This window comes from Delphinus delphis, chromosome 10, assembly GCF_949987515.2.
Source record: "Delphinus delphis chromosome 10, mDelDel1.2, whole genome shotgun sequence".
Lineage (NCBI taxonomy): Eukaryota > Metazoa > Chordata > Mammalia > Artiodactyla > Delphinidae > Delphinus > Delphinus delphis.
This window is the reverse complement of record NC_082692.2, coordinates 38124236-38150303: the sequence shown is the minus strand read 5'-3', so window position 1 is coordinate 38150303 and position 26068 is coordinate 38124236. Positions and strand designations below refer to the sequence as shown.

General features: G+C 42.0%; 1 protein-coding gene across 1 annotated transcript; it reads right to left on the bottom strand.

Annotated features, from left to right (window-relative positions):
• Positions 1-5191: 5191 nt before the first annotated feature.
• On the bottom strand, positions 5192-25492 carry PXT1 (peroxisomal testis enriched protein 1). Its single transcript, XM_060021636.1, has 3 exons — positions 25321-25492; positions 11428-11558; positions 5192-5296 (listed from the first exon to the last, which is right to left on the bottom strand). The coding sequence occupies exons 1-3, from the start codon at positions 25490-25492 to the stop codon at positions 5192-5194; spliced, it is 408 nt and encodes a 135-aa protein (XP_059877619.1).
• Between the last annotated feature and the right edge of the window lie 576 nt (positions 25493-26068).

The window sequence follows — 26068 nt, the reverse complement described above, 5'->3', positions numbered from 1 at the left end:
CTAACCACTGAACCCTCATTTTTTGTTATTATTTTTTAAATGGTATTTTAAAAATTATTTATTTATTCATTTATTAATTTATTTGGCTACATCAGGTCTTAGCTATGGCATGCGAGATCTTCATTGTGGCATGAAGGATTTTTCGTTGCGGCACACGGGCTCTTCATTGCAGCACGCGGGCTTCTCTCTAGTTCTGGCGTGCATGGGCTCTAGAGGGCCCATGGGCTCAGTAGTTACGGCACGCAGGCTCTCTAGTTGTGGTGCACGGGCTCCAGAGCATGTGGGCTCAGGAGTTGCGGTGTGCGGGGCTCTCTAGTTATGGAGCTTAGGCTCTAGGCGCGCAGGCTTAGTTGCCCTGCAGCATGTGGGATCTTACTTCCCTGACCAGGGATCGAACCCGCGTCCCCTGCATCCCACTGGACCACCAGGGAAGTCCCTCCCTCATTTTTAAAAAATACATATCTTGACCCACCAAACTGATTTCACCTCCACAGAGAGACTGAAAATCGCTGTTGGGACAACTGCGTAAAGTGAGATCCTCGGATGCATTTCCAGCAGCCACAGCATCACCCAGGAGTTTATTAGAGATGCAGAATCTCAGGCCCCACCCAGACCTACTGAACCAGAATCTGCATTTCCACATAGCTCCCAGGGGATTCATGTGCACGTGAAAATTTGAGATGCCCTGGTCTAAGATAAAGGGAAGTCACGCTTGCCAGAATGGTATCTATTAAAATAAGTACCTGGGGATTCTGTTATCTATGAAGGATGTGAACTTGAGCAGGGGCACAAAAAATCTGCTGGAGCTCCCCAAGGGCCCTTTCCCCTATTGTACACCACCAGGGAGTTGCCGAGAGGTGCCTTTCCCCTGCCTGTGACATCTGAAAGTCAGAGGTGGCTCTGTACGTCTTTTCCTGTGGTTTAGTCACAACTAGGAGCTTCAAAAGCCAATTTCAAGACACAAAGATGTCTCAGTCCCTCTACATCCAACAGTGGGAAGTTCACAGATTTTTCCAGGAATAAGCTCCTGGAAAATGAAGAGACTCAGGACCAAGAATTAAGAGTCCTCTAAGGCTCTCCTCAGCAGCAACACTCAGGGTCTTCAGGTCTGACCCGAAGTCCTGTTTTCCTCATCACCACAGCTTGAGCCAGGAATGGAGCCCAAATCGTACCCTCTGTGTAAGCGTTGCTAGACATCTCCTTAGAGCGTTCCTGAGCCCCAAGCTACTGGTCAGTCTTGGCATTTGGACGAAATGAAGCCACAGAGTTTCCTTACGGAGCTCCCTGCCCCTCTCCCCAAATCACACTGCCACTTCCCTCTGCTGCTCTGAGGTACCAGGGCATCCTCCACGCTCTGGGGTTCTCTCATGTCTGTGAGTCCCCACTTCCCTCTAACCCTGAAAAGATAGGCTCTGTTCCCCATTAAAAGAATGCCAGTCATTTGGGGGCAACAGTGTCATCCCAAGGCCTGTGAAGTTATACACCACATTCTGCTCAATCCTGTCAGCAGCTCAAAAAGCAGGTTGTGTCCAGGAAATCAGAAGGGTGTGAAAATATAAAACAATGTTCCAGCCCCTGGGGCAACCAAGCAGAAAGTGACTTGGGTGCTTCACAACCCAGGTCAGACGTGCCTGCTCCTAGACCCCCACCCAGATTAAAGACCCAACTGATGGTCAGCTAGCTGCCTGTCCTATGATTTCCACAGCTTAGGAAGTGCATGTGAAAATCTCTTAGAAGATTATCCGCAGAACCAAGGTTTGACCTTAGCATGCAAACCTGTGTGATCTTGAGCTTGTCATTTAGCTTTTCCGCCTCTCAGCTCTACCACATAAATACATTAATCTACAGCCTGCTCCATAGTTATGAGTTTCCTTGGGCAAGAGCATTACTTAGGAAAATGAAATGAAAGGTTATAGCCAATATGTTTCCTGTGGTTGTCTTTGAGTGTATTTGATTGTTCTATGTATTCTTATGCTTCTCTGTCATTTCCCTATTCTTGACAATAAGCTGGGCCCGTGAGCCATGGCCGCTGAGCCTGCGCGTCCGGAGCCTGTGCTCCACAGCGGGAGAGGCCACAACAGTGAGAGGCCCGCATGCCGCAAAAAAAACAAAAAAACAAGAAGGTTCCACACGAAGGCAAGGAAAACATCTAATTTTAAAAAAAAAAGTGGATGTGGATATGGATCTTGGAGAGAGAGAAGTGGAGAAAGGCCTTGGAGGTGGGAAGGGGGCCCAGCTCTGGGGGCTTCTGAGGCTCCTAGGGAAATATGTCCAATGGAGAGGGACTGCTAAGGCGAGGAGCCCCTGCGTAGTTGCCTCTGCCAGCTGTGAGGGTGTGGCTTGTGCAGGAACTGCATCTGATTGGTGTAGAGGTGAGAAGGAGGGAGGAGGAGCAGTATATGACACGTAGGGGTTTTGAAGGGATCGAATGAGAGGCTGGAGGTGAGTGAGGTGGAGGAGAGTGAGAGGCGGTGAGGGATGGGTGAGGTTTGGGAATGTGCTGGAAAGTGAGATTTCAGCCAGGCAGAAGGTCTGATAAAATGGGTGTGGAAAGTGAGGTGGTAGAGAAGAGGCAGAGGGCAGGTGGCTCTGTGTGCACACTGCGTGGTTCAGCTGCCAGGCTCTTACCTGCATTACAGGTGGAGGTGAGGGAGCCACCCGGCTGTCCATCATGAGTGCACCGGTGGCTGCAGCTGCTGGACCCTAGGCCAGCGCTCTCAGGCCCTCCTTCCCCAAACCCCTAACTTGGCCCCCAAAACTGGAAGGTCTCATGGGATGGAATCTCAAATAGCACTGGGAGCTGTGTGCTCAGGTTCCCCGGGCGAGCAGGTGTGCAGGGTGCTCTGGTAGTTGCTGTCCTTCCAGGAAATGAAAACGAAAGAGCGGGATCCAGCTTCCACTCGCATCCTGGTCAGCTCGGGGGAGCACAGGGGCTGGCCCCTGCAGGAGGGGAGACCAGGGTGCCGTGGGCTCGCCCACTGGGAGGCATCGGTCCTGCTCGCATCCTTTCGCAGATGGACAGCCCCTCGGGCATCCTGGCACTGGCTCCCAGGGGAACAGAGGTGGGATTCTGGGGGATCTAGAGAGCTGAGGGAATCCCTGGTCCTGGGCTCATGACAGCAACAGACCAACTTCATGGCACCAACTTCCTGTTCATCTCTGCAGATGGATAGGAGGGGGCCTCCCATGCTGTCCGCCTGGACCAGGTGTCTCTCCCCTTACGGGTGAGTGACATTCCCAGCTCCGATCCGGCCACGGCCTGCCCTTTGGCCAGGTGGAGGCCCCACCGCCCCATGCCCGAATGCCAGCATCAGTGAGGCTATAATGCTCTTCTGACCTAGACCCAAGTACTCAGTGGATCCCAGCTGCCACCTCTTCCCAGGCCTCTGGCTGCTCCAAGTGTAATATCCACCCACCCATCACCCGTGTGTACCTGCCTTAGCTCCCTCTGCCTTGAGGGGGAGCCCAGAAAGGTTGTAAGCACTAAAGCAAACCCATACACACGGAAGAAAAGGAGGCAAAAAGCCTTAATAACCTGCCAAAAATCTGAAGGTGTAGATGCTGTTGGCTTAGCATTGATAAATCGTGAGCTCCTAGAAACCAGTAAGAACAAGACCAGAAACCCAATAGAAAAATGAGCAATAGGAATATGTATGTATTTGTACATATCTAAAAGGTACATGGTTATTTATTGCAGCATTGCTTATTATACCGAATGATTAGAAACAACCCAGGCATCCGTTAAGAAGGGGCTGATGAAATAAATGATGCTACATCCATTTAACAGAATTCTGTGCATCCTGTCTGACAGAGTTCTCTACGGACCGTGGCAAGCTCTCCAAGAGGTAGTACAGCACGTGGTTAAGAGCCCAGACTCCGAGAACAGCCTGCCTGGCTTGGTAACCCAGATATGTCACTTACTGGCTGTGTGCGCTTGAGCAACTTAGTTACCTTCTGTACTGCCTCTCTCTACTTACTTCTGCCTCAGTTTCCTTAACAGTAAAATAGAGCTAATAATATTGATGATACCTGTATCATGATGTTCTTATGAAGAGTAAATGAGTTAACGTTTGTAAGACAAGTAGAATAGTGCGTGACCACCATTCTAAGCAAATAAATCAAGGCACATAACAGTGTATATTACATGCTACCTTTTGTGTGTATATATATATTTACTGGTATTTGTACAAAGAAACTCTGGAAGGATATGTAACAAATTTACAAACATAATTGGGATTCAGTATAGAAAATAAGAGCAAGGGTTTTCATTGTAAACCTTTTTATATGGTTTTGATTTTTTTAACCATATGAATAAATAAATGCCTACTCAAAAGAGTTAAAAAAAATAAATAAGAAAGACGTTTTAGGATCTGTTCCCTGCCAGGAAGCCAAAACCTAGGTGATGATAGGCATTGCCTGAGACAGACCTAAAAAATGAGGACATTTCCCGATGCTATATATGATCAAACTACAAAATTATGACCCCATATGAGCAGGAACAAGTGGAATCCCTCCTTCACAAAAGAAATATGCACAGGTGTTTCATGCTCAATAAAATAACCATATTTATTTTATGTTTTAAATTATTAATTTTTTAAATAACACTTTTCCTACAAAGAACTCAAAACGCATATACAGAAGTTATAATTTATAACAACAAATTTTCTTAACACTTGCCATACTTCTCAAAGGGAGGGAGGAATATGAGGTAGACAGAAAGGTAAAAAGAGGACGGGGCACTGCAGGTCTGGACGTGAGCAACGAGAGTGGGGTCAACAGGCTGCTGGAGGGCCTGGTACCCAGGGGAGGGGGCCAGGAGAAAGCACCCATTCCTGTGACCTCTGGTTTGGGGATGAGGTTCAATTTTCCTCATAAGAGGAAATGTTCAAGGTTTCCTTACAAGGAGCACTGGGACTATCCACAGCGCTGGTGTTTCCTAAGCAGCAAGGCCTCCTGGGTTCCTAAGTTCCTTGGGCTCTACCATGGGGCAGTCATAGACATCTCATCGCTGGTTGACCAGTGAACAGACAAATGGCCAGTGAGTCCGCAGTTCTCCAACAATCAGGCACAAAGCAACAATGGTGGGTGAAAACAGAGGAGGTAGAGACGGGTCTTCTTCCCATCTGCCCCAGTGGGATGCATATTTTCTCAGAGGGTAGAAGGAAAGCAGAACCTGACATTTACATTCCTTTTACATCACATGGTTATTCCAGAGAAAGCGCAACAACATGTGAACTCCTCCAAAGAAAACTAAGACAAAATGAGCCAGGATAGCTCTGTCTTCTTGTTGAAAATCCTGTTTAAAAAGAGAGCAAGAAAGAGGTTAAATTTGTTTTTTAAGTGATAAAATAATCCAAAGTTAGAAGTTCGGTATTGATATTAATTCAATCAATGCCACAGACAAGCATCTAGGGCTGCTTCATGAAGTGTATGAGTGGAAGAATATCTTAGTCTGTTCCATAATGTCCATACCCTCCACAGCACCTTGGGAAGTTTTCCTCTGGACGTTTTCCCATCTTCACCATCAGCAAATAGGGGCACTCTTTTCAGGGTTGATTAACCTCTTTCTCTGGCTTCCCAGAGCACTTTCTTAGTCCTTTCAAAGAAGTAAGGGAGTCTGCTTTGGGGTTGGAAGAACAGACTTAGATGGTGAAGAGGGGTGAATATGAGCAAAGTTGGAAGTGACGACCACAGCAGATTTCTGGAGCTGTAAGTAAATGCCACTGTTTTTATGGGAGTATCAGGAGAAGAAGGCTGGGGGCCAGACAGAAAGGGCTCTCCCCGGCCCTGCCCTCCTCCTGCAGTCTGTTCTCAACCCAGCAGCCTCGGGGACTGTTGCGACGCGGCCCCTCTGCTCAGTGCTCTCCAGTGGTTCGGCCGCACTCAAAAGAGCCCTTACAGCGACCTCAAGGCCCTGCCACCCACCTCTCTGACCATATCTTTACAGCTTTCTGCATTACTCAGCTTCAGCCACCCTGGCCTCCTTGCTATTCTTCAAATATGCCAGACATGCCCCTGCCTCAGTCTTTGCTATTCACCTGCCTCCACTGCTCTCTCCTCAGGTCCACGGACCCTCCCCTACCTCTGTCAAGGTTTTGCTCAGAAGGCACCTTCAGTGAGGCCTTCCCTTAAAACTGCAAATCCCCCAACACTCCTCATGACTATCTGATAAACTATATTCTTTGTTTGTTTGTTTATTGTTTGTCTCCACGAGATCAGGGAAGTTTTCTCTTTTGATCACTGCCATATCTCCAGCACTTAAATGGAGCCTGAGACATAGTAGGTGCTCAATAAATATTAGTGGACTGAATGAATGAATGCATGATAAACCATTAGCATCAGGCTAAGGAATTTAGACTTTGTCCTATCAATAACTGGAAATCATGAAAGAACTTTTTTTCTCCTTTTATAGTTGATATCAGTTACAAGAATTGAATGAATTTCCTTCCAGCAAGGCAGACAAGAAAACGTGTAGAGCACTGAGTCAGATGCTCGTATATTTAAATTCCAGTTTTGCCACTTAGTTGCTGAGTAACCTTGGATAGGATATCTAATCTCTCTGAACCTCAAATACCTCTCCTGAAATACCTGTTCCACTAATTCATAGAGTTATTTGGAAAATTAAATGAAACACATAAGAGTATCTCAGAGTACGTGGAAGAAAATGTTTAATAAATGTTCGTTTCCCTCTTGTCTTTCTAACAAACTAAGAAATTCCTTATACGTTACTGTCAGGGTCCCAGAGAAAACAGATGGCATACTCAAATTAGGAATAATTCAGGGAAGGTCAGATAAAGACACTGTCTACAAAAGTTGGGGGAGGAGGCATAAGGGTAGGCTGGCAACAGCAGAGTTGTTGCCGCTCCTAGGCCTGTAGGGACAGGGAGGGGGAAGTTTCTAGAACCCAGGAGCGAGTCCTGTGGAGAAAAATTTCAGAGACACATTTAAGATAGTAAAAGCAACAGGAAGACTATATTTTATATATTATTTATTTGGTTGCACCAGGTCTTAGTTGCGGCTCGCCGGCTCCTTAGTTGCGGCTCGCGGGCTCCTTAGTTGCAACACGTGGGCTCCTTAGTCGTGGCATGCGAACTCTTAGTTGAGGCATGCGTGTGGGATCTAGTTCCCTGGCCAGGGATCGAACCCAGCCCCCTGCATTGGGAGCACGGAGTCTTAACCACTGAACCACCAGGGAAGTCCCAAGACTATTTTTAAACACACTTTGGGCTTCCCTGGTGTCGCAGTGGTTGAGAGTCCACCTGCCGATGCAGGGGACACGGGTTCGTGCCCCGGTCCGGGAAGATCCCACATGCCGCGGAGCGTCTGGGCCTGTGAGCCACGGCCGCTGAGCCTGCGCGTCCGGAGCCTGTGCTCCGCAACGGGAGAGGCCACAACAGTGAGAGGCGCGCGTACCAAAAAAAAAAAAAAAAACAAAACCCAAAAAAGACCAGGTCCTCGAACCAGAACCCCTCAAAACTAGATGGCAAAATAGAAGATGTTATTTTGAGAATCAAGGCCTATTTGAAAACACAGAACACTTGCTTAAGTGAAAAGAATAAGAAGTCAAGCTATGTGATAGCTCAAGGACAATCAATTTGGTAGACAAAAATACACCTTGGTGAGCTCCTTGTCGGGGAGTTCCAAGAGCAAGAATAAAAGTTTCTTTAAATACATCAAAAGCAGGAAGACATCTGGAGAATCAATGTGACCACTTGATTAAACAAAGTACAAAAGGTGAATAAATGACTATATGAAAGAAATATACCACGCCGGATTTGAAATTCTGTTATAGTTGCTTGAGGTAAGCCTTAAAGTAGCAGAGTAAATCATGCATTTGACTGTTTAGCATTTTAGAGGCAAACTTAGGAGGAATTTTTAAAATTATTTTAAAAATATTCTGTGGTCTATTTAAAGTGTTCTAAAATGCAATTTTGCAATACAAGACAAGATAACTTTAAAAGTCTAGGTCAAAGCTAGCTTTGTAAAATGTTGCAAGAAAAGCTAGGGCAGGCATACAGATAGACATATAGATCAATGGGATAGAATTGAGAGTCCAGAAATAAACCCCAAAATTTAGAGTTAGTTGATTTTCAACAAGGGTGCCAAGGCAATTCAGTAGGAAAAAAGTAGTCTTTTCAACAGAGGGTGCTGTGACAACTGAATACCCACGTGCGAAAGAATGAAGGTGAACTTTTAATTCATACCATATACAAAAAATGAACTCTAAATGGGTCAAAGGCCTAAATTTAAGAGCTAAAAGTCAATCTCTTGAAAGAAAACATAGGTATAAATCTTCATGACTTTGGATTAGGCAATGGTTTCTTAGATATGACCCCAAAAGCACTAGCAACAAAAGAAAAATAGATAAATTGAAATTCATCAAAATTTAAAACTTTTGCACTTCCATGAACATCAAGAAGGTGAAAGACATAAAACGAGGTGAAAGACGAACTTCGGAATGGGAGAAAATATATCTGATAAGAAACTTACATCTAGAATATATAAAGAACTCCAACAACCCAATTTAAAAATGGGCCAAGGATCTGAATAGACATTTCTCCAAAGAGTTACACAGATGACCAATAAGCACATGAAAAGATGCACAACACTAACCATCAGGGAAGTGCAAATCAAACCCACAACGAGATTCTACTTCACACCCACTAGGCTGACTATAATCAAAAAGACAGTTAACAATAAATTTTGACAAGAATGTGGAGAAACAGGAACCCTTGTACCCTGCTGGTGGGCCACAATGTAAATAGTGCAGCCCCTTTGGAAAATGGTCTGGAAGTTCCTCAAAAAGTTAAATATAAAGTTGTCATATGACCCAGCAATTCCACTCCTAGGTATGTACTCAAAAGAACTGAAAACATGCCTACACAAAAACTTCTACACACATGTTCATAGCATCATTATTTATAATAGTCAAAAAGTGGAAACAACCCAAACGTTCATCAAGTGATGAATGGATAAACAAAATGTGATATATACATACAGAAGAATATTATTCAGCAATAAAAAGAGATGAAGTACTGATTCATGCTACAACGTGGATGAACCTTGAAAAAATATTGTGTTAAGTGAAAGAAGCCAAACGTAAAGACAACATATTATATTAGTCCCCTTATATGAAATTCCAGAATAGGCAAATCCAGAGAGACAGAACATAGATTGGTGGGGCCAGGGGGGGAAATGGGAGGAAACGAGAAGGGACTACTATTGGATTTGAGGTGTCTTTCTGGAGTGATGAAAATGTTCTAAAATTGATTGTGATGACTGGCTGTACAGCTCTATGAATATACTACAAACCATTTATTATACTCTTGAAATGGGTGAATTGTATGTTATGTGAATTTTATTTCTCAAAGTTATTATTTTTTTAAAAAAGAAAAGTGTCAGTTTATTAAGTTGCAGAGGTAAATTTAAAACATAAGTAAATTACAACTTAAAAGGTAAGGGAAAAAAAATCATTACCAAAAAAAAGGTAAGGGAGAGAAAGAAAAGAAAAATGGAAGAGGTGGTTACATGGAGAAGTGACTTCCTGATTGGGTTGAGGTAAACTTAGAAAATAGGTGGTTGTGATTTGTCCTACTCTGTTCTCCTCTTCAGAGGAAAAATTAGAAGGAACCAGGAGTATTCAGAATGTTAGCTAACAAAGAAGCAGAAAAGTTGAACTAAGGACTTGTCCAGAATTCATAAAGCACGGTCATCAGTGAAAACTATAGAAGAAGCTGGAGCATGGAAGGGAGGTGGAGAGTATCATGAGTGCCCTGTAATAAATGATACACAGCAAAGAAGTGTTCAACTCCAAGTAGTGAAAGGGCAAAGGCCAGAAACAAATTAATATTTTGGCTTCAATAACATCTATTGATCATTTTCTGTGGGTCAGTCTCTATTCCAAGTGATTTACATAGATTCTCTCTCTTAATGTTCACAACAGCCTATTCTCTGCACCGTGCAGCCAGGCTTCATTCTAAACGTAAATCAGCACATGGCACTCTCCTGCTCTCCCTCCCCAGAAGCTTCCTTTATACTTGGCGCAAAACCCAAACACCTTACCCCTGTCTCTAGGACGGAGGCCAACTCCTAGACTTCAACACCCCCGACTCCAGCCAATCTGGCCTCGTTGTTCCTATCCCAAGGACTTTGCCCTCCCAGTTTCCTCTGTCTGGAACACTTCCCCCCCAGGTATTCCCATGGCTCACTCCCTCACTTCCAGTCTCTGCTCAAATATCACCTCCCCAGAGAGGGCCTTCCCTATGGCCCATCCAAAGTCACTCTCCATCACTCGGTATCCCCTAGAGTCTAGTCATCTGCTTTACTGTTTGTCTCTCCTACATTATGAGTCCTATGACAGCAGGCTCATCTTCCATTCCTGCTCTCTGCCTGGAACTGAGTCTGGCACATAGTAGGCACTCAATAAATATTTGTTGGAGTGAAATTGGTCTATCAGTATTTTATTTGTGTTTGTTTCCTTCTTACTTTCAGTAACATTATTGCTGGGACCTTCCATTCTTGTTTTGTCTCAGGGAATGTTTTATTTGAGGGCGTGGCTGAGTACTGCCACATTTGGACCAGAGCATAGAAGAGGGCCTGGCACTCCCTGAAGTCAGCATGATGGTAGCAGCAGTGATAAACAAGAAATCACCACAGGTACCTGTCCTGTGATGCATTTAAGGGGAGGAAGTTGGGCTCTGAGGGGCAGCCACCCCCCTACCACAGAGCCCCACGTGATCATTCTCTAGCTGCTGCCAACTGCAGGTTGTTCTGGAGGAAAACTAAGTGGGCTGTGGATTTCATCACCCCTAAGATTTGAAACAGTAATCATTATTCTTTCCTGTTTCCCTTATATCTCTTACAATAATCAGGAGAAACAAAGAAATCAGGGGGAGTTGGGCTTAGGTCATAACCTGGTTTGGTTCAAGGAGGATGACCACCATCTAAGGCAAAGGTTCTCCTCCCTGACGGAGTGTTAGATTCACCTGGACTAATCTCTCAAGGTGGGGCCCAGCATCTGTAATTCTTAAAACTTCACAGGTGAATCTAACATGCATCCTAGTTTGAGGGTATGGAGCAAAGTTTCTCACACTTCAATGTGCACTCAAATCTCCTAGGGTGTGTGTAAAATGGTAAATTCTGATTCCAGAGTTGTGGGCTGGGGCCCGAGATTGTGCACATCTGACCAGCTGCCAAATGATGCTGATGCTGCTGGTCCATGGACCACACAGTTTGAGTAGCAAGTGTGAGATCTAATACTGGCTTTGACCCAGGTTCACAATTTTCAGATCTAATGCTTGGTAATCCAGTCATCATTAATCTGTGTGTTCTGCTAATTCCTGGGCATCCCAGCCACTTGACAGCCATTGTTCTGTTTGTTCTTTCCTCCTCCCTGACAGGCCCTTACTGGGGAAACTGAATTCTCACCTCTTGAACCATTCTATGATCGATGTTGTCCCCGATGTTTCTCAGCTGCCTGGCCAACTTGTGGATTATTTCCTCCTGGTGATGGTTCTGGCCAATGCTATTCTCCTTGGGCTGAGAAGGTGGGTTGTGATCTGCATAAGAATTCAAAGAGAAAACTCCATCAACTCTGTAAATCACTCACCACTAGTCACTTAAAACTGTCTTAGACAAGGAGAGGGATGAAATCCCAGCATCATAATGACTATCGAAAAGCAAAGCCTTGCACTGGAATAGGTCAACTCTGTCCAGTAGAAATATAATTCAAGCTACATATGAATTTTAAATGTTCTACTGGTAAAATCAGGTAAAAATAATTTTAGTAATATATTTTACTTAGGACAATATATCCAAAGTATTATCACTGTAACGCAAAATCAATATAAAATTATTAATGATATGTTTTACATTCTTTATTATGTTTAAGTTTTCAAAATCCAGTGTTTATTTTATACTTAGAGCACATCTCAATCCAGATATCAACTAATTTCATTGGAAAACCTTGTATTTTGATTTCATGAAGTTTACAGTTAAAAAGTAAATTCGTATATCCAAGTTGTTCCAAACATACCTAAAACTTCTCCAACAATTAAGTATCAGTTTTTTAAACTTAAATTAATTAAAATTAAATAAAACTTAAAATTCAGTTCCTCAATTGCACCGGCCACATTTCAAGTGCTCTATTATTTTCCAAGTATTGAATTTTTAATATCCAGAAGGAAAAAGTATCTCACTTTATGCTGAAAAGTTGTGTGGATATATACATATCCACACAGAGTTCTGAAAATAAAATTGTAGTCTAAATGACCTAGTGGGGAATTTGGAAAAATCTCATGGTTAATCTTTTTGAAAGAATAATTCCTTCATAAAGCAAATAATAAGCCTCAATGTATTGGAACTCTTAAAAATATTGTTGTATGTTGAGCATCCTTCAGTTGCAATTAGGAAAACTTTTAAGCAGATATGCCTCTAAGGTTTTATAAGTGCTTTTCCACTGCCAGCTATAATGTGAATATTTTCTTTTCTCAAATGATGGTCATCCTTTTATAATCTTGATTTTGTTCACTAAAACTAGAGGTCTAGGGCCTTCTGGTTCAAGACTGAGCACAAGCACTGACCTCTCCCATTTCTACTAGTCCTAGTCTTCTCCCAAGACCCCACCAAAATGAAAGTATAAAAAAGAGTAAAACCACAACAGTGAAGAGAATGGGAAGCAGGATCAAGAGCAGATGAGAGATCTGTGTACGTTTCTAGAAGGCAGAAAGCAGAGAAGACAAGATATGGACAAGTGAGCCAGACAAAGTGCCAAGAACCCACGACAGGAAACCCAGTTACTCCACCAAGACCCTGAAGCTGGGAAAGGGAGACATGCCATTGACCTTAGTTCTGATGAGGATCAACTGTACCACTTGGTACCCTTGACAGCCCCAGCCCACTAGACCCATCAGATTTCAGGTAAAAAATCCAGATCACTCTTCTCTAATAGAGGAGAACAAATCTTGTGGAGAAAACTAAAACTTCTTTATGAATGTTGGTGCCTTGGGTTAAAGGTCTCCTTGTTCTGGCATTTGAGGGACCTGGGGCCAGAAAGCCAGCTGCCCTAACTCATCACCCTAAAGCTCCCCCAACTCAGAGCCCCCATTTGAGTCCCCACTCAGTGAGGAGCCCTGGAGAAGCAGTTAGGCATAGTGGTAAGATTCTGAAGCCAGATCATTTGGGTTCAAATGTAAAATCCACTACAGATAAAACTATGTAACCTGGGAAAGTTATTTAATCTCTCGATGCCTCAGTTTCTTCAACTGTAAAATGGGAATGATAATGTATTATTTTATCAATTCTAAGATTTTTTAATGCCTCCAAAACAGAATGTGTTTTATAGTCTATGGCATGTCATAGTCCAACAGCATTGTTTACCTTCTTAGCAGGAAACAAAATTATAGTACATTTTACAATTGATGGAATATTAAACTTAATGAGATACCACAGTAACTACCTTGTAGAGGTGTTATTGAGATGATTAAATGAATTAATATATTTGACTTGTGCAGGACAGCACCTGGAACGTGGTGGCTACTGCTACCACCTGGGGAAACAGTCCTACTCACATAACAACAGAAAAAACCCACACCAGCTAACCGGTCAGTATTTCTTTAATATAACAAAAGATCACCAGGCAACTGAGAAGAACCACAGAATGAAAGAGAAATGCCAGATAAACAACCAAAACAGTAACACTGAAGAAAACAGATATAATTCAAGGAACAGAAGGGAATGTTTGCAAATTCTAATGTATATGTTTAGAGAGAGTTAAGAAAATATTACATTTAGGAAACAAAAGAGAATGCTATGAAAAAAGAATAAACCTACAACAAAATCTTTCAGATTTAATAATATGATTGCTAAAATTAAAAATACAACTGATGGTCTGAAAAAATAAAGTCGAGGAAATCACTCAGAAAAAAATCAGAAATTTTAAAATATGAGAGAAAAGATAGGTGATACAGAGAACCAATATGGAAAGACCAGCATCTGATTAATGGGTCACAGAGGGACTTCCCTGGTGGTCCAGTGGTTAAGAATCCGCCTTCCAATGCAGGGGACACAGGTTCGATCCCTGGTTGGGGAATTAAGATCCCACATGCCATGGGGCAACTAAGCCCACGTGCCACAACTACTGAGCCCGTGCACTCTAGAGCCCACACGCCACAAGTACTGAGCCCGTGTGCTCTGGAGCCTGCGCACCACAACTAGAGAGAAGCCCGCATGCCACAAAAGAGCCCTCACGCCACAACTAAAGATCCCGTATGCCGCAATGAAGATCCTGTGTGCTGCAACTAAGACCCGACGCAGCCATGTAAATAAATATTAAAAAAAAAAAAAAAAAAAAAGAGTCACAGAAAGAGAGAAATAGAGGGGGGAAATTGTCATAAGACAACTTCCCAGAACTAAAGGACACCAAACTTCAGATTAGAAAGTCCCACCAAAAAACAGAAAACCCCACCAAGTTCTCAGGACAACAAATGGGGAAATAAAATCCTCACCTCTGGAGCATATCGATATTTCAAAATACCAAGCATAAGGAGATGCTAAAATTCTCCAAAGAGAAACATGGATTAGTTTGATCACTGATTTTCCATCAATAATGGGTACTAGAATATAGTAGAACAATTAATGCCCTCAAGGATTTTATAAAAAATTATTTTCAACCTAGAAGTCTCTGCCTATCTAATTCTCAATAATTTGTGAGAGGTGAAGAAAGACATTTGCAGACATGCAAGGACTCAAGAAGTTGTTCTCCCATGCACAATTTCTTAGGAAGCCTCTTCAGAAAGTTTTCCAGTAAAGCAGAGTACGACTAAACCAAGAAAAAGAAGATTTAGCAAAAGGTGGATCCAACGGTGTACCATACCTAGAGAGTGATGAGATTAGAGCAAAAGAACGGCTCTAAAAGGGAAGTCCCTGAGGAAAGGGAGATTTGGTAGAAGAGATAGTATGGTTGAAAATTTGGGGAAACTTGAAGATATCATAACTACAAATCATGTGAGGAGGGGCAGAGAGGCAATGAGAAAGTCCAGAAAACAATAAAAGGTCGTACAGGAAGTTTATGGTCCAAAGTGAAGTCAATTAAAATGTGGCTTAGTTTAAACTGAAGGAATTGTTTTATAGTTTCTTCCAAAAGGTATTCCTCTGTGTTAAACTTTACAGTACTTTACCTGCATCACTAGTGATGAAATAAAATTCATATTTTATGGCAGACAAGAAAAATTTAAACATAAAACTTTTCTTTGCCTGTTTCGGCGTCCTCCTTCCCTTTTAGTGTGTATTGTGAATCTGCAGTAACCAGACCTCCCTAGGAGATAACCTTCCTTGTTACTCTTATAAGGGGCCACCATAACCCATGACCCACTACTTGTAGATCTGGGTTATGTAAATTGTCAACAATATGTCATTTAATGTACAGCCTCCTGTCTCAAAAACTTACATAAGTGTGCTTTGACCTTTAACAGGCAGAACAGTTCTCAGAGCTTTCTGAGAGGCTGTTCCCGGGTTATAATCCTCAATTTGGCTCAAATAAAATTTTCCATTTCTTTCTTAGATCGACCAATTAATTTTTTTTTCAACACTAGGCATAATTTTAAGCAATCACAGCTTTAATCCCCTATTTCATTATTGGGAGGTGATTATTCTCAGGGAAAGTCATTTAAGTACATATGGACTCTATTGCTGGTAGTGACCACTCCTGAATCCCAGAGTGTTAAGAGAGTATGAAGAGTATTTGCACAACCTTTTTTTTTTTTCTTGTTTCTTGAGGTAGGCTTGTATTGCTATAAACTTCCCTCTTAGAACTGCTTTTGCTGCATCCCCATAGTTTTTGGATCGTCGTGTTTTCATTTTCATTTGTCTCTAGGTATTTTTTGATTCCTCTTTGATTTCTTCAGTGATCTCTTGGTTATTTAGTAACATATTGTTTAGTCTCCATGTGTTTGTGTTTTTAACATTTTTTTCCCTGTAATTGATTTCTAATTTCATAGCGTTGTGGTCAGAAAAGATGCTTGATATGATTTCAATTTTCTTAAATTTACTGAGGCTTGATTTGTGACCCAAGATGTGATCTATCCTGGAGAATATTCCATGCGCACTTGAGAAGAAAGTGTAATCTGCTGTTTTTGGATGGAATGTCCTATAAATATCAATTAAATCTATCTGGTCTATTGTGTCATTTAAAGTTTGTGTTTCCTTATTAATTTTCTGTTTGGATGATCTGTCCATTGGTGTAAGTGAGGTGTTAAAGTCCCCCACTCTTATTGTATTACTTTCAATTTCCTCTTTTATAGCTGTTAGCAGTTGCCTTATGTACTGAGGTGCTCCTATATTAGGTGCATATATATTTATAATTGTTATATCTTCTCCTTGGATTGTTCCCTTGATCATTATGTAGTGTCCTTCCTTGTCTCTTGTAACATTCTTTATTTTAAAGTCTATTTTATCTGATATGAGTATTGCTACTCCAGCTTGCTTTTGATTTCCATTTGCATGGAATATCTTTTTCCAACCCCTCACTTTCGGTCTGTATGTGTCCCTAGGTCTGAAGTGGGTCTCTTGTAGACAGCATATATATGGGTCTTGTTTTTGTATCCATTCAGTGAGCCTGTGTCTTCTGGTTGGAGCATTTAATCCATTCATGTTTAAGGTAATTATTAATATGTATGTTCCTATTACCATTTTCTTAATTGTTATGGGTTTGTTTTTGTAGGTCCTTTTCTTCTCTTGTGTTTCCCACTTACAGAAGTTCCTTTAGCATTTGTTGTAGAGCTGGTTTGGTGGTGAATTCTCTTAGCTTTTGCTTGTCTGTAAAGCTTTTGATTTCTCCATCAAATCTGAATGAGATCCTCGCAGGGTAGAGTAATCTTGGCTGTAGGTTCTTCCCTTTCATCACTTTAAATATGTCATGCCACTCCCTTCTGGCTTGTAGAGTTTCTGCTGAGAAATCAGCTGTTAACCTTATGGGAGTTCCCTTGTATGTTATTTGTCATTTTTCCCTTGTTGCTTTCAATAATTTTTCTTTAATTTTTGCCAATTTGATTACTATGTGTCTTGGCGTGTTTCTCCTTGGGTTTATCCTGCCTGGAACTCTCTGTGCTTCCTGGACTTGGGTGGCTATTTCCTTTCCCATGTCAGGGAAGTTTTTGACTATAATCTCTTCAAATATTTTCTCAGGACCTTTCTCTCTCTCTTCTCCTTCTGGGACCCCTATAATGTGAATGTTTTTGCATTTTATGTTGTCCCAGAGGTCTCTTAGGCTGTCTTCATTTCTTTTCACTCTTTTTTCTTTATTCTGTTCCACGGCAGTGAATTCCACCATTCTGTCTTCCAGGTCACTTATCCGTTCTTCTGCCTCAGTTATTCTGCTATTGATTCCTTCTAGTGTATTTTTCGTTTCAGTTATTGTATTGTTCATCTCTGTTTGTTTGTTTTTTAATTCTCCTAGGTCTTTGTTAAACATTTCTTGCAACTTCTCAATCTTTGCCTCCATTCTTTTTCTGAGGTCCTGGATCATCTTCACTATCATTATTCTGAATTCTTTTTCTGGAAGGGTGCCTATCTCCACTTCATTTAGTTGTTTTTCTGGGGTTTTATCTTGTTCCTTCATCTGGTACATAGCCCTCTGCCTCTTCATCTTGTCTATCTTTCTGTGAATGTGGTTTTTGTTCCACAGGCTGCAGGATTGTAGTTCTTCTTTGCACAACCTTTTACCTTTGTAAAATAACAAGTGGACAAGAGGGTATTGGAAGTCTTGGCCTCTCCATATGCTGGACCATCTGCTTCCAGATTGGAAAACACATGCCTCCCTTTTTCAGAAACACACCACCTCCATGGAACTCAAGGCTTTGTCTCAAACTCAATGTGACCTCTTCTTCAAGTAAGGAAAGTGGCTTCTTTTAGGAGAGCGTGAAGCCATTAGCTAGTGCTTAAGAGTCAGTCATTTTGAACATTTTAATCTTTCAAGTATAAAATCAACAGTAATTGCCCCGTCTCAAAGGACACACCCTCTCAGAATCAATTAAACATATTATAGTTGAATGTCCGATTGTTAACAGTACCTAATCTGAATAATAATTTCCAAAAAATGTGCTTACATTTAGCAGGACTACTAGTCAATCTCAGGAAGGCTCAAAGTCTCTTACCAAGGACACGCTGCTCCTTTAAAAAAGGATTACCAGTATCACCCAGGATTGAAGAACAACAAAAGGGAATTAGTCACACAATGAGAATGAAAGGAAGTTTGCACAACTGAAGCGTGAATTCGAGCTACCAGACTAGACTTGGCATCAGTAAGTGTAGACTACTCTTCCAAGAGGTGCCCTGACGAAGGAATGAGAGAGAATGGACAGTAGCTAGAGGAAGAGGTGTGTTGAAGGAATTCTCTAAGTTGGGAGTCTTGAGCAGGTTTGTAGGTTGAGGAGAGGAATTAGCGCAGGAGTGATGGAAAATGGAAGGTAGAGTAGGGCAAATTGTTGAGGCGGAGTCCCAGAGGTTTAGGAGAAATGAGAATGAAAATGTGAGGAAGGATAAATTTTGAATAGGGTGGGGGGGTTCTTCCCTTCCTTTGAGATAGGATAGAAAGAGAGAAGATGTGATGCTCATGTAAGGAAGACTGCAATAAGGGCTAAGGAGATTAAGGTGTTTACCCCAATGACGTCAGTTTTGTCCATGAAGCAGAGAACTCAACCATCTGCTGAGAAAGAGGGGAATCCTGAAGTGGCTAAAATTAGTCACCAACAGAAATGGAAAAAAAGAAAACTGACCAGAGCTAAAGACCACCATCACGCCCCCAAAAAAAGAAAGAAAAAATACGTATATATGATCTTGATGTGCATTCTCTTTCCAGCTGGCAAGAGTCCTAAACTTGGATCTAAAGAAAAGAAAATTGTATCCTATCCTCACATAGGAGAAAGTCTTGACTCAGTTACTTTCTAATTTCCTGTTCTTAGATTCTCTGTGCCTCAGTTTCCTCATTTGTCAAAAGGGACTTTAAGATTATTCTTAATATTAAACAATAATGTTCATGAAGTACCTGGTATACAATAAGTCCTATGTCATATGTCTTAGCTACTACCACTGGACTTGGTGTTAGACTATATTTACATAGATACAATAACGTAAACCAAGATTGTTGGTTTTTAAATTTTAGAATCAACTGATGGAAAAAACATGGAAGAGTTGGTTGTGGCTGGAAGACAGAATGTATATGTTAAAACTCCAGCTAATAAAAATTAAAAAGTACAGTTGTGCCTTGGTATCGAGGGGCATTGTTTCCAGAACACTCTCCCCTCCCCTGGCAGATACCAAAATCCGAGGATGCTCAAGTCCTTTATATGAAGTGATGAACCTGGCTGGGTTCAAAAATAAAGAGCTCTGAGGGCAAGGGTCCCCAGAGCTCCAGGACGCTACACAGAATAGAGTGGGAGGGATGAGATGGGGGCAGGGAGAGCCAGGGTCTCAGTGCATGAATTCACCTCAGCCAAGGGTAAGCTCCTAAGGAGGTGGCTTAGATAGTAGGTGAAATATATGGCCCTTTGATCAAAATTGCAACCATATTTCCTGTCATTTCAGTTTCTACTGTTGTTTCAAGAGTATCTCACCTCAAGCCATTTTGGAATGACACCCTAACAATTAACTGACACCTCAGCAAGGATAATTTGACAATTACCTGAGAAAAGATGAAGGCACCAGTGAGGGCTGAGAGTCCACGCAAGAGGGAAGGTGCCCAGAGAGAAGAAAGGGCAACCGAGTGGGGACACCCTCCAAACGAATAGCATCTACTTCAAAATGGCTTTAGGGCCAGCCCTACCTGTGCCAATCAAAAGCATAATGATTTGCAACTATTATTTTACCTGATTAATTGTCACCTGGGGAATACAAAATCTAGTATCTGCAGTAGAAAGATGGAATACAAGTTGGATAAGTTTCAGTAATGGACGTTGGGAGAAATGAAGGAGCTGTAAGGATGCCAACAAGCCTTGGGTATCCCAGTTGGGTAGGCAAAGGGGCAGAGAAGGAAGGACCTAGAGATAGGATGCAGCAAAAGATTGTGCCCAAAGCAAGAGGTGTGTTTTCCATTCCGGAACTCAACATAATAACTATTTGTATTTTGTGTATGTCTGACCAACTAAGTGGCAAAACCCTTGAGCACATGTATCTATTTCATAACTGGAACCTAGCTCAGTGCCCTACACAGATATTGTTGATTATGATTATAAAGTTGCATAAGGGGGTGGAGAGAATGGGACAGAAAAGGGTTGGAGGAAAAAGGTTGGCTACTCTGTAAGTTGATCTAAGGACAGCCCTACCTTTTCCTTTGTCGTGAAGACAGCTCTCCTTTCATTTAAAGTTGCAAAATAGCAATAATAATGCACATTCACATATTTTAAACTCTTGGTATAGAACCTTATCAAAATCCTGGAGACCCTCTCACAATTGGTGGTGGAAGTGTAAATTGGTACAACCTCTGTGGGGGGCAATGTATCTATCAAATTTTACAAATGCAAATGTGCATGAGGTTATCTATTGCAGCATTGGTTTCAATATTAAGTGTTTGGAAACAACCCAAATGTATATCAGTAGGAAACTACTTAAATAAATGATGGTGTATCCACACTATGGAATATTATGCCACTATAAATAAGAATTAGGAAGCTCTGTAAGTATTAATGCAGAGAGAGCTCCAGATCATAGTGTTAAGTGAGAAAACAAGTAAAAACAGTGTGTTTAATGTGCTACCTTTGTCTAAAAAGGGAGGGGTATATAAATTTATATTCACAATTGTTCATATTTGCAAAAAGAACCTCTGGAAGAATACCCAAGAATCTAAAACAGTGGCTACCTATGATAGGAATTGAGCAGATGGGGGACAAGAATGCAGGAGAGACTTTTCACTATATGCCTTTTCTTATTCTTTAGTTTCCCAACCTTGAAAGTGTATTTTTTTTTTAAGAAAACACTTATATAGCACTTATAATGTGTCAGCCACTGTTGCAAGCCATTTAAAATAAGTAATGCATTACTATTATTATTAACATAAATACTTATTCACATTTTAATTTTAAAGCTATCCCAGAATTGTCATCATTGTACTGAGATTATGCAGAAAAATATCTTTGTTCGTAGGAGACAATATGTGGAATTACTTGGAGATCAAGTTAGTTATGTCTGAAACTTTATCTCAAATGGTTTAGCAAAGCAAAACATCTGTGTATGCATTCATGAGTATGTGCCTTTGTGTGTGTATGTGTGTGTGGAGAGACAGAGAGACAGAAAGCAAATGTGGCCAAAAAAATGGTAAATCCATGTGAAGAGTATATGCATAACCATAGACTTATCTGTGCAACTTTTGTGTAGATTTTAAATTTTCGAAGGTCAACATTGGAGGGGAAAAGTATCTTAGAAAAGTCCTTAAAACTTAAATAAAACATTTCCATTTAGCTTCTACAGAGTCTTTGGACTGGTTTTCAGTGCCCTTAGAATAATCTCAACTTATCTGTCCGTCCTCCTCACTCTTCTTCTTGAACCTTATGCTCTAACTAAACTGTATCTCCATTCGACCAAATCTTACCTGTGAAGCATATCTCAAAAATTACTTTCTCTAAGTTACCTTTTTTGAGTCTTCCAAAATAATGTAATCTCTCACCACTTCGAATATCTATAGCACTTTCAGTTCTATTGGATACATCGTAGTCTAGATTTTGTTACGATCATTGCATGTTTTCATTACGTAAAATGACAGAGATGATTATGCACATTAGATGTGTATATTAGCATACTTACCTATTGGATACACATTGTCTATAACAATAATTATGGGTTACCATTACTCCCTAAGGACTTGGAATTGAAAGAAAAAATTGTCTTCTGACAGCTAAAGGCAAGATCAATGTGTGTTTAGTGGAAATAGGTGAGATGGACAGTCATTGGAAGGGGAGAAGCTACTAGCTCTCTCTCGAACAAGCCATTCCCTCTGCCTGCAACTTGCACCCTCCTTAACCCCCTCAGGTCTCAGTCTTGGGTTACGTCTCAAGGGAAGCCTTCTCTAACCTCCCTAGTAGGTCAAAGCCCCATTACAGCATCTGGACCTCTTCTTAGCACGTATCACATTATATTTAACATTGGTGTGTGTAATTGACTGCTATCTGCCTCCTTTACCAGACTGTCTGCTCCAGGAAGGAAGGGGCTGTTACTGTTTTTGTTCACCATTGTCACCCCAGAACCTAGCACAGTGCCTAGAATATAGTAAGCCCTAGTATTTTTTTTTTATGAATAAAAAAAGTAAATGTGTCCATCTAGAGGAGGAAAGGGAGAGGTGGTGAGCCTTAGAAGCACCAAAAAAAAAAAAAAAAAAAAGGCAAAATGAGCATCCAGGCACTCTCAAAGGGAGAAAGAAGCTGAATAACTGGACCCTCTACTGACTTCTACAATTAATATATCCCATTTACACTAGCTATACATATGTGTATGCATACGTATACATGTGTGTGTTTATATATATTTATTTTAATTTTTTGGCCATGCCACGCGGCTTGTGGGATCTTAGTTCTCCAACCAGGGATTGAACCCGGGCCCCTTGCAGTGGCAGCACAGAGCCCTAACCACTGGACCACCAGGGAATTCCCCTATGTGTGTGTAAATATTTTTAATTCTGCCCTTTCCTATCAATACTTATTACATTTTTAGAGGTGGGCAGGGCCTCTTTCCACTTTTAATCATTTTTGTTTTCCCAAGAGTGTCTAATTTATCTTAAATGATGTATCAGGATGGTTGCTCTGGACTTCCCAAAATCCTACCCACCACCTCAACTTTTCTAAGAAGTGTCTTTAATTCCCCATACAAATACTATGGGTTGTTTTTTCCCCAAAGAGTTATGTTCATACGTGTAGTGTAGATGTCCCCAAAGTAACAGATAAATTTGGGCTTCAGTGAGTCAGTTTCCAGCCTCCCCAAAGTAACAGATAAATTTGGGCTTCAGTGAGGACAAAAGCCACTAAGGGGAGAAAGGGACCTTCTCGATCAGCTTCTTCATTAAGAGTTTTACTTTGGGCAGTACTTGCGCTATCTATCTTAAGTAACCTATCTATCTAATCTATCTCTATCATCTATCTATCTCATCCATCGTCCATCCATCCAATCAGGTTCCCAGCAGGAGAACTTCGCAGGGTCGTCTGCGCGACCTCCCACACCTGGGCGGACTCCGCGCCCAGCTGCGCTGCTCAGACCCGTTCTCCGGCTGGCAAAACGCTTGGGGCAGGGCTGGCGGTAGAAGTCACGTGGGCGGCTGTGACCAATGGGAAGCTCAGACGGCGCACGTTGGCCGTAGGCGGTCTCTCGCGCCAGAGATGGTGCGTCTGGCTGGTTCCCTGCCTCAGAGTACAGTGAGACGGAGGGAGGCCGGGCACCCGGAATATACCGCCCGGCACCTCCGATGACCCTGGCGTTAGCGTTCTCGACGCCGGAATAACAATTCTATGTCCCTCTCACACCGCACCTCTCAGTCTGCACATCCCCCATTCCTTTAGTGATACCGTAAAATACAAGGGGAGAAAAGCACTGCTTCCTCCTGAGCCTGTCAGGGAAGGAAATTGGGCGGGGGGGGGGGGGGGGGCGGTGGTGGAGGTGGATTGTGTCTGCTACCACCTCTAATCGGGGCTTCCCTCATTGCTGTTCGGCGGTCGTTGAATGCACACTGATGATGCACCAGTCGAAAATGCCAGGCGCAATTAAGATTTTACATACATAGTAAAACGAGAGCTCTAAGCGAGAAAACAAACAGGTAGATTAGGTTGTTGGCTGTTACTCCCTAACTCGAAGGTAGTAGCATTATTAATTCTTCACCCTGCTTCTGCTTTTGAGGTGAAGCTGTAATTAGGAAAGCTTTTGGGGTAAATGTGGCAACGGCGCACAGTGCACCTCAGTTTCGTGAGGGTCCTGTGAGGCTTAAGTAGTATAGTGGGTGTGAAAACATTGGAAAGGTTTACAATAAAATACAAGCTCTAGAAGAGTGCACAACTTTATGAATATACTAAAAATCACTGAATTGTGTGCTTTAAAAGTTTGAACTTTATGGTGTATGAATTACATCTCAATTTAAAAAAGCAAAATATACGTTCTAGAAGGTATTCATAGATGACACAGTCTCAGGCTTTGAGAAATCATTGTTGACACCTGCCCAGATGAAAATTCGAAATTTTAGTCGATTGAGTTCTTTCTAGAAAATGGATACTATATTTGATATGGTGGCAAGCATCTATCAGGATGCTTGAAATTTCCACTTTCTCAGTGGCATGTAATTCTTTTAAATTGGAGAATAGTTTGAGATTAATCTTAATAATTCCTTTCAGGTGTCTAGCATATTTTTAATCTAAAATCTTTTTTAAAAGTCTAAAACCTCACACATATAACCCTAACACTCTTTAATGCTTTTCAAAACATAACATTTTAATTTTCCGACATTTTGGGGCATTTAGGAATCACACCTTTATTTTATTTTATTTTGTGGTACGCGGGCCTCTCACTGTTGTGGCCTCTCCCGTTGTGGAGCACAGGCTCCGGACACGCAGGCTCAGCAGCCATGGCTCACGGGCCCAGCCGCTCTGCGACATGTGGGATCTTCCCAGACCGGGGCACGAACCCGTGTCCCCTGCATCGGCAGGCGGACTCTCAACCACTGCGCCACCAGGGAAGCCCATCACACCTTTTTGAAAAACAAAATTTCACATTTATCCTTCCCTCATGTTCCTTCCTATACTGACAAAATCAAGAAGGAACCTAAACTGAATTTTCCTTACCTTAACAATGCAGACATTTTCAGGTCAAGTTTAAACATTAACTTTTTTTTTTTTTTTGCGGTACGCGGGCCTCTCACTGTTGTGGCCTCTCCCGTTGCGGAGCACAGGCTCCGGACGCGCAGGCTCAGCGGCCATGGCTCACGGGCCCAGCCGCTCCGCGGCATGTGGGATCTTCCCGGACCGGGGCATGAACCCACGTCCCCTGCATCGGCAGGCGGACTCTCAACCACTGCGCCACCAGGGAAGCCCTAAACATTAACTTTTATGAAAAGATAAATTTGATCTATTTCAGTCAATTTGGAATCATCTTACTTGTCACATCAATGATTCAGGGCTTATAGAAACTAAGAGATTTATACCATGAAGCAAAGTCAGTTTTAGATTTTTCTATGTAAGAACTTTGATGAATAGATTTATGACTCACTACTTATAGTTAATGTTTAATTTTATATCCTCAATATCAAGAAAAATACAAGCTAAGTAGAATATTTAACTTAGTTTAATACAAATAATATCTTACCTGGGTTCCTTGACATGGCTGAAACTGGCTGCGAGCTGACAAGTCCGGTCATGTAAGCCTTCTGAAAATTGTATTTCAACCACAGTGATTTGCAACAATTTGTTACTTTGGGAGAGAGATTCAGAAGTTGTTTACGTTCACAAACAATGGCATCATGTTTTTTCTTCTTCATGTTTTTTCCCTGTTGAAAAAATATATTTTCAGAGGATTTCCCCCATTTCTCAGTATATATTTGGTATGTTAGATGAATAGTGATGTTGTAACACAGGCAGCCTTTATTCCGTATATGAAAGGGTTTTGGATTTGGGTGGAAAATGGAACAGGGTGATCTCTAAGTTCTTTTTCAACTTAAGTAAACATCTTTCCATGTTGTTTGGTCTTTAGATCTGCTACACCACCCTGCAGCCTCATCTCCCAGCAGTTTTTCGTCATCTTTTTTTTTTTTTTTTTTTCGGTACGCGGGCCTCTCACTGTTGTGGCCTCTCCCGTTGCGGAGCACAGGCTCCGGACGCGCAGGCTCAGCGGCCATGGCTCACGGGCCCAGCCGCTCCGCGGCATGTGGGATCTTCCCGGACCGGGGCACAAACCCGTGTCCCCTGCATCGGCAGGCGGACTCTCAACCACTGCGCCACCAGGGAAGCCCCGTCATCTTTTTAATAGCTACATTCCGTCAAGGGAACAGTCTAAATTAGTACACATAGAAGAAAAGAGACAAATTAGAAGCCAAAAGAAAAATAGATTAAAAAAA

Coding starts and splice junctions, on each gene's coding strand:
- PXT1 (XM_060021636.1), bottom strand. CDS start 25,492: ATGAAGAAGAAAAAACATGATGCCATTGTTTGTGAACGTAAACAACTT. Junction 11,559..25,320: donor AGCCATGTCAAGGAACCCAG/GTAAGATATTAT, acceptor ATTCTTATGCAG/ATCACAACCCACCTTCTCAG. Junction 5,297..11,427: donor ATCATAGAATGGTTCAAGAG/GTGAGAATTCAG, acceptor CTTTTTAAACAG/GATTTTCAACAAGAAGACAG.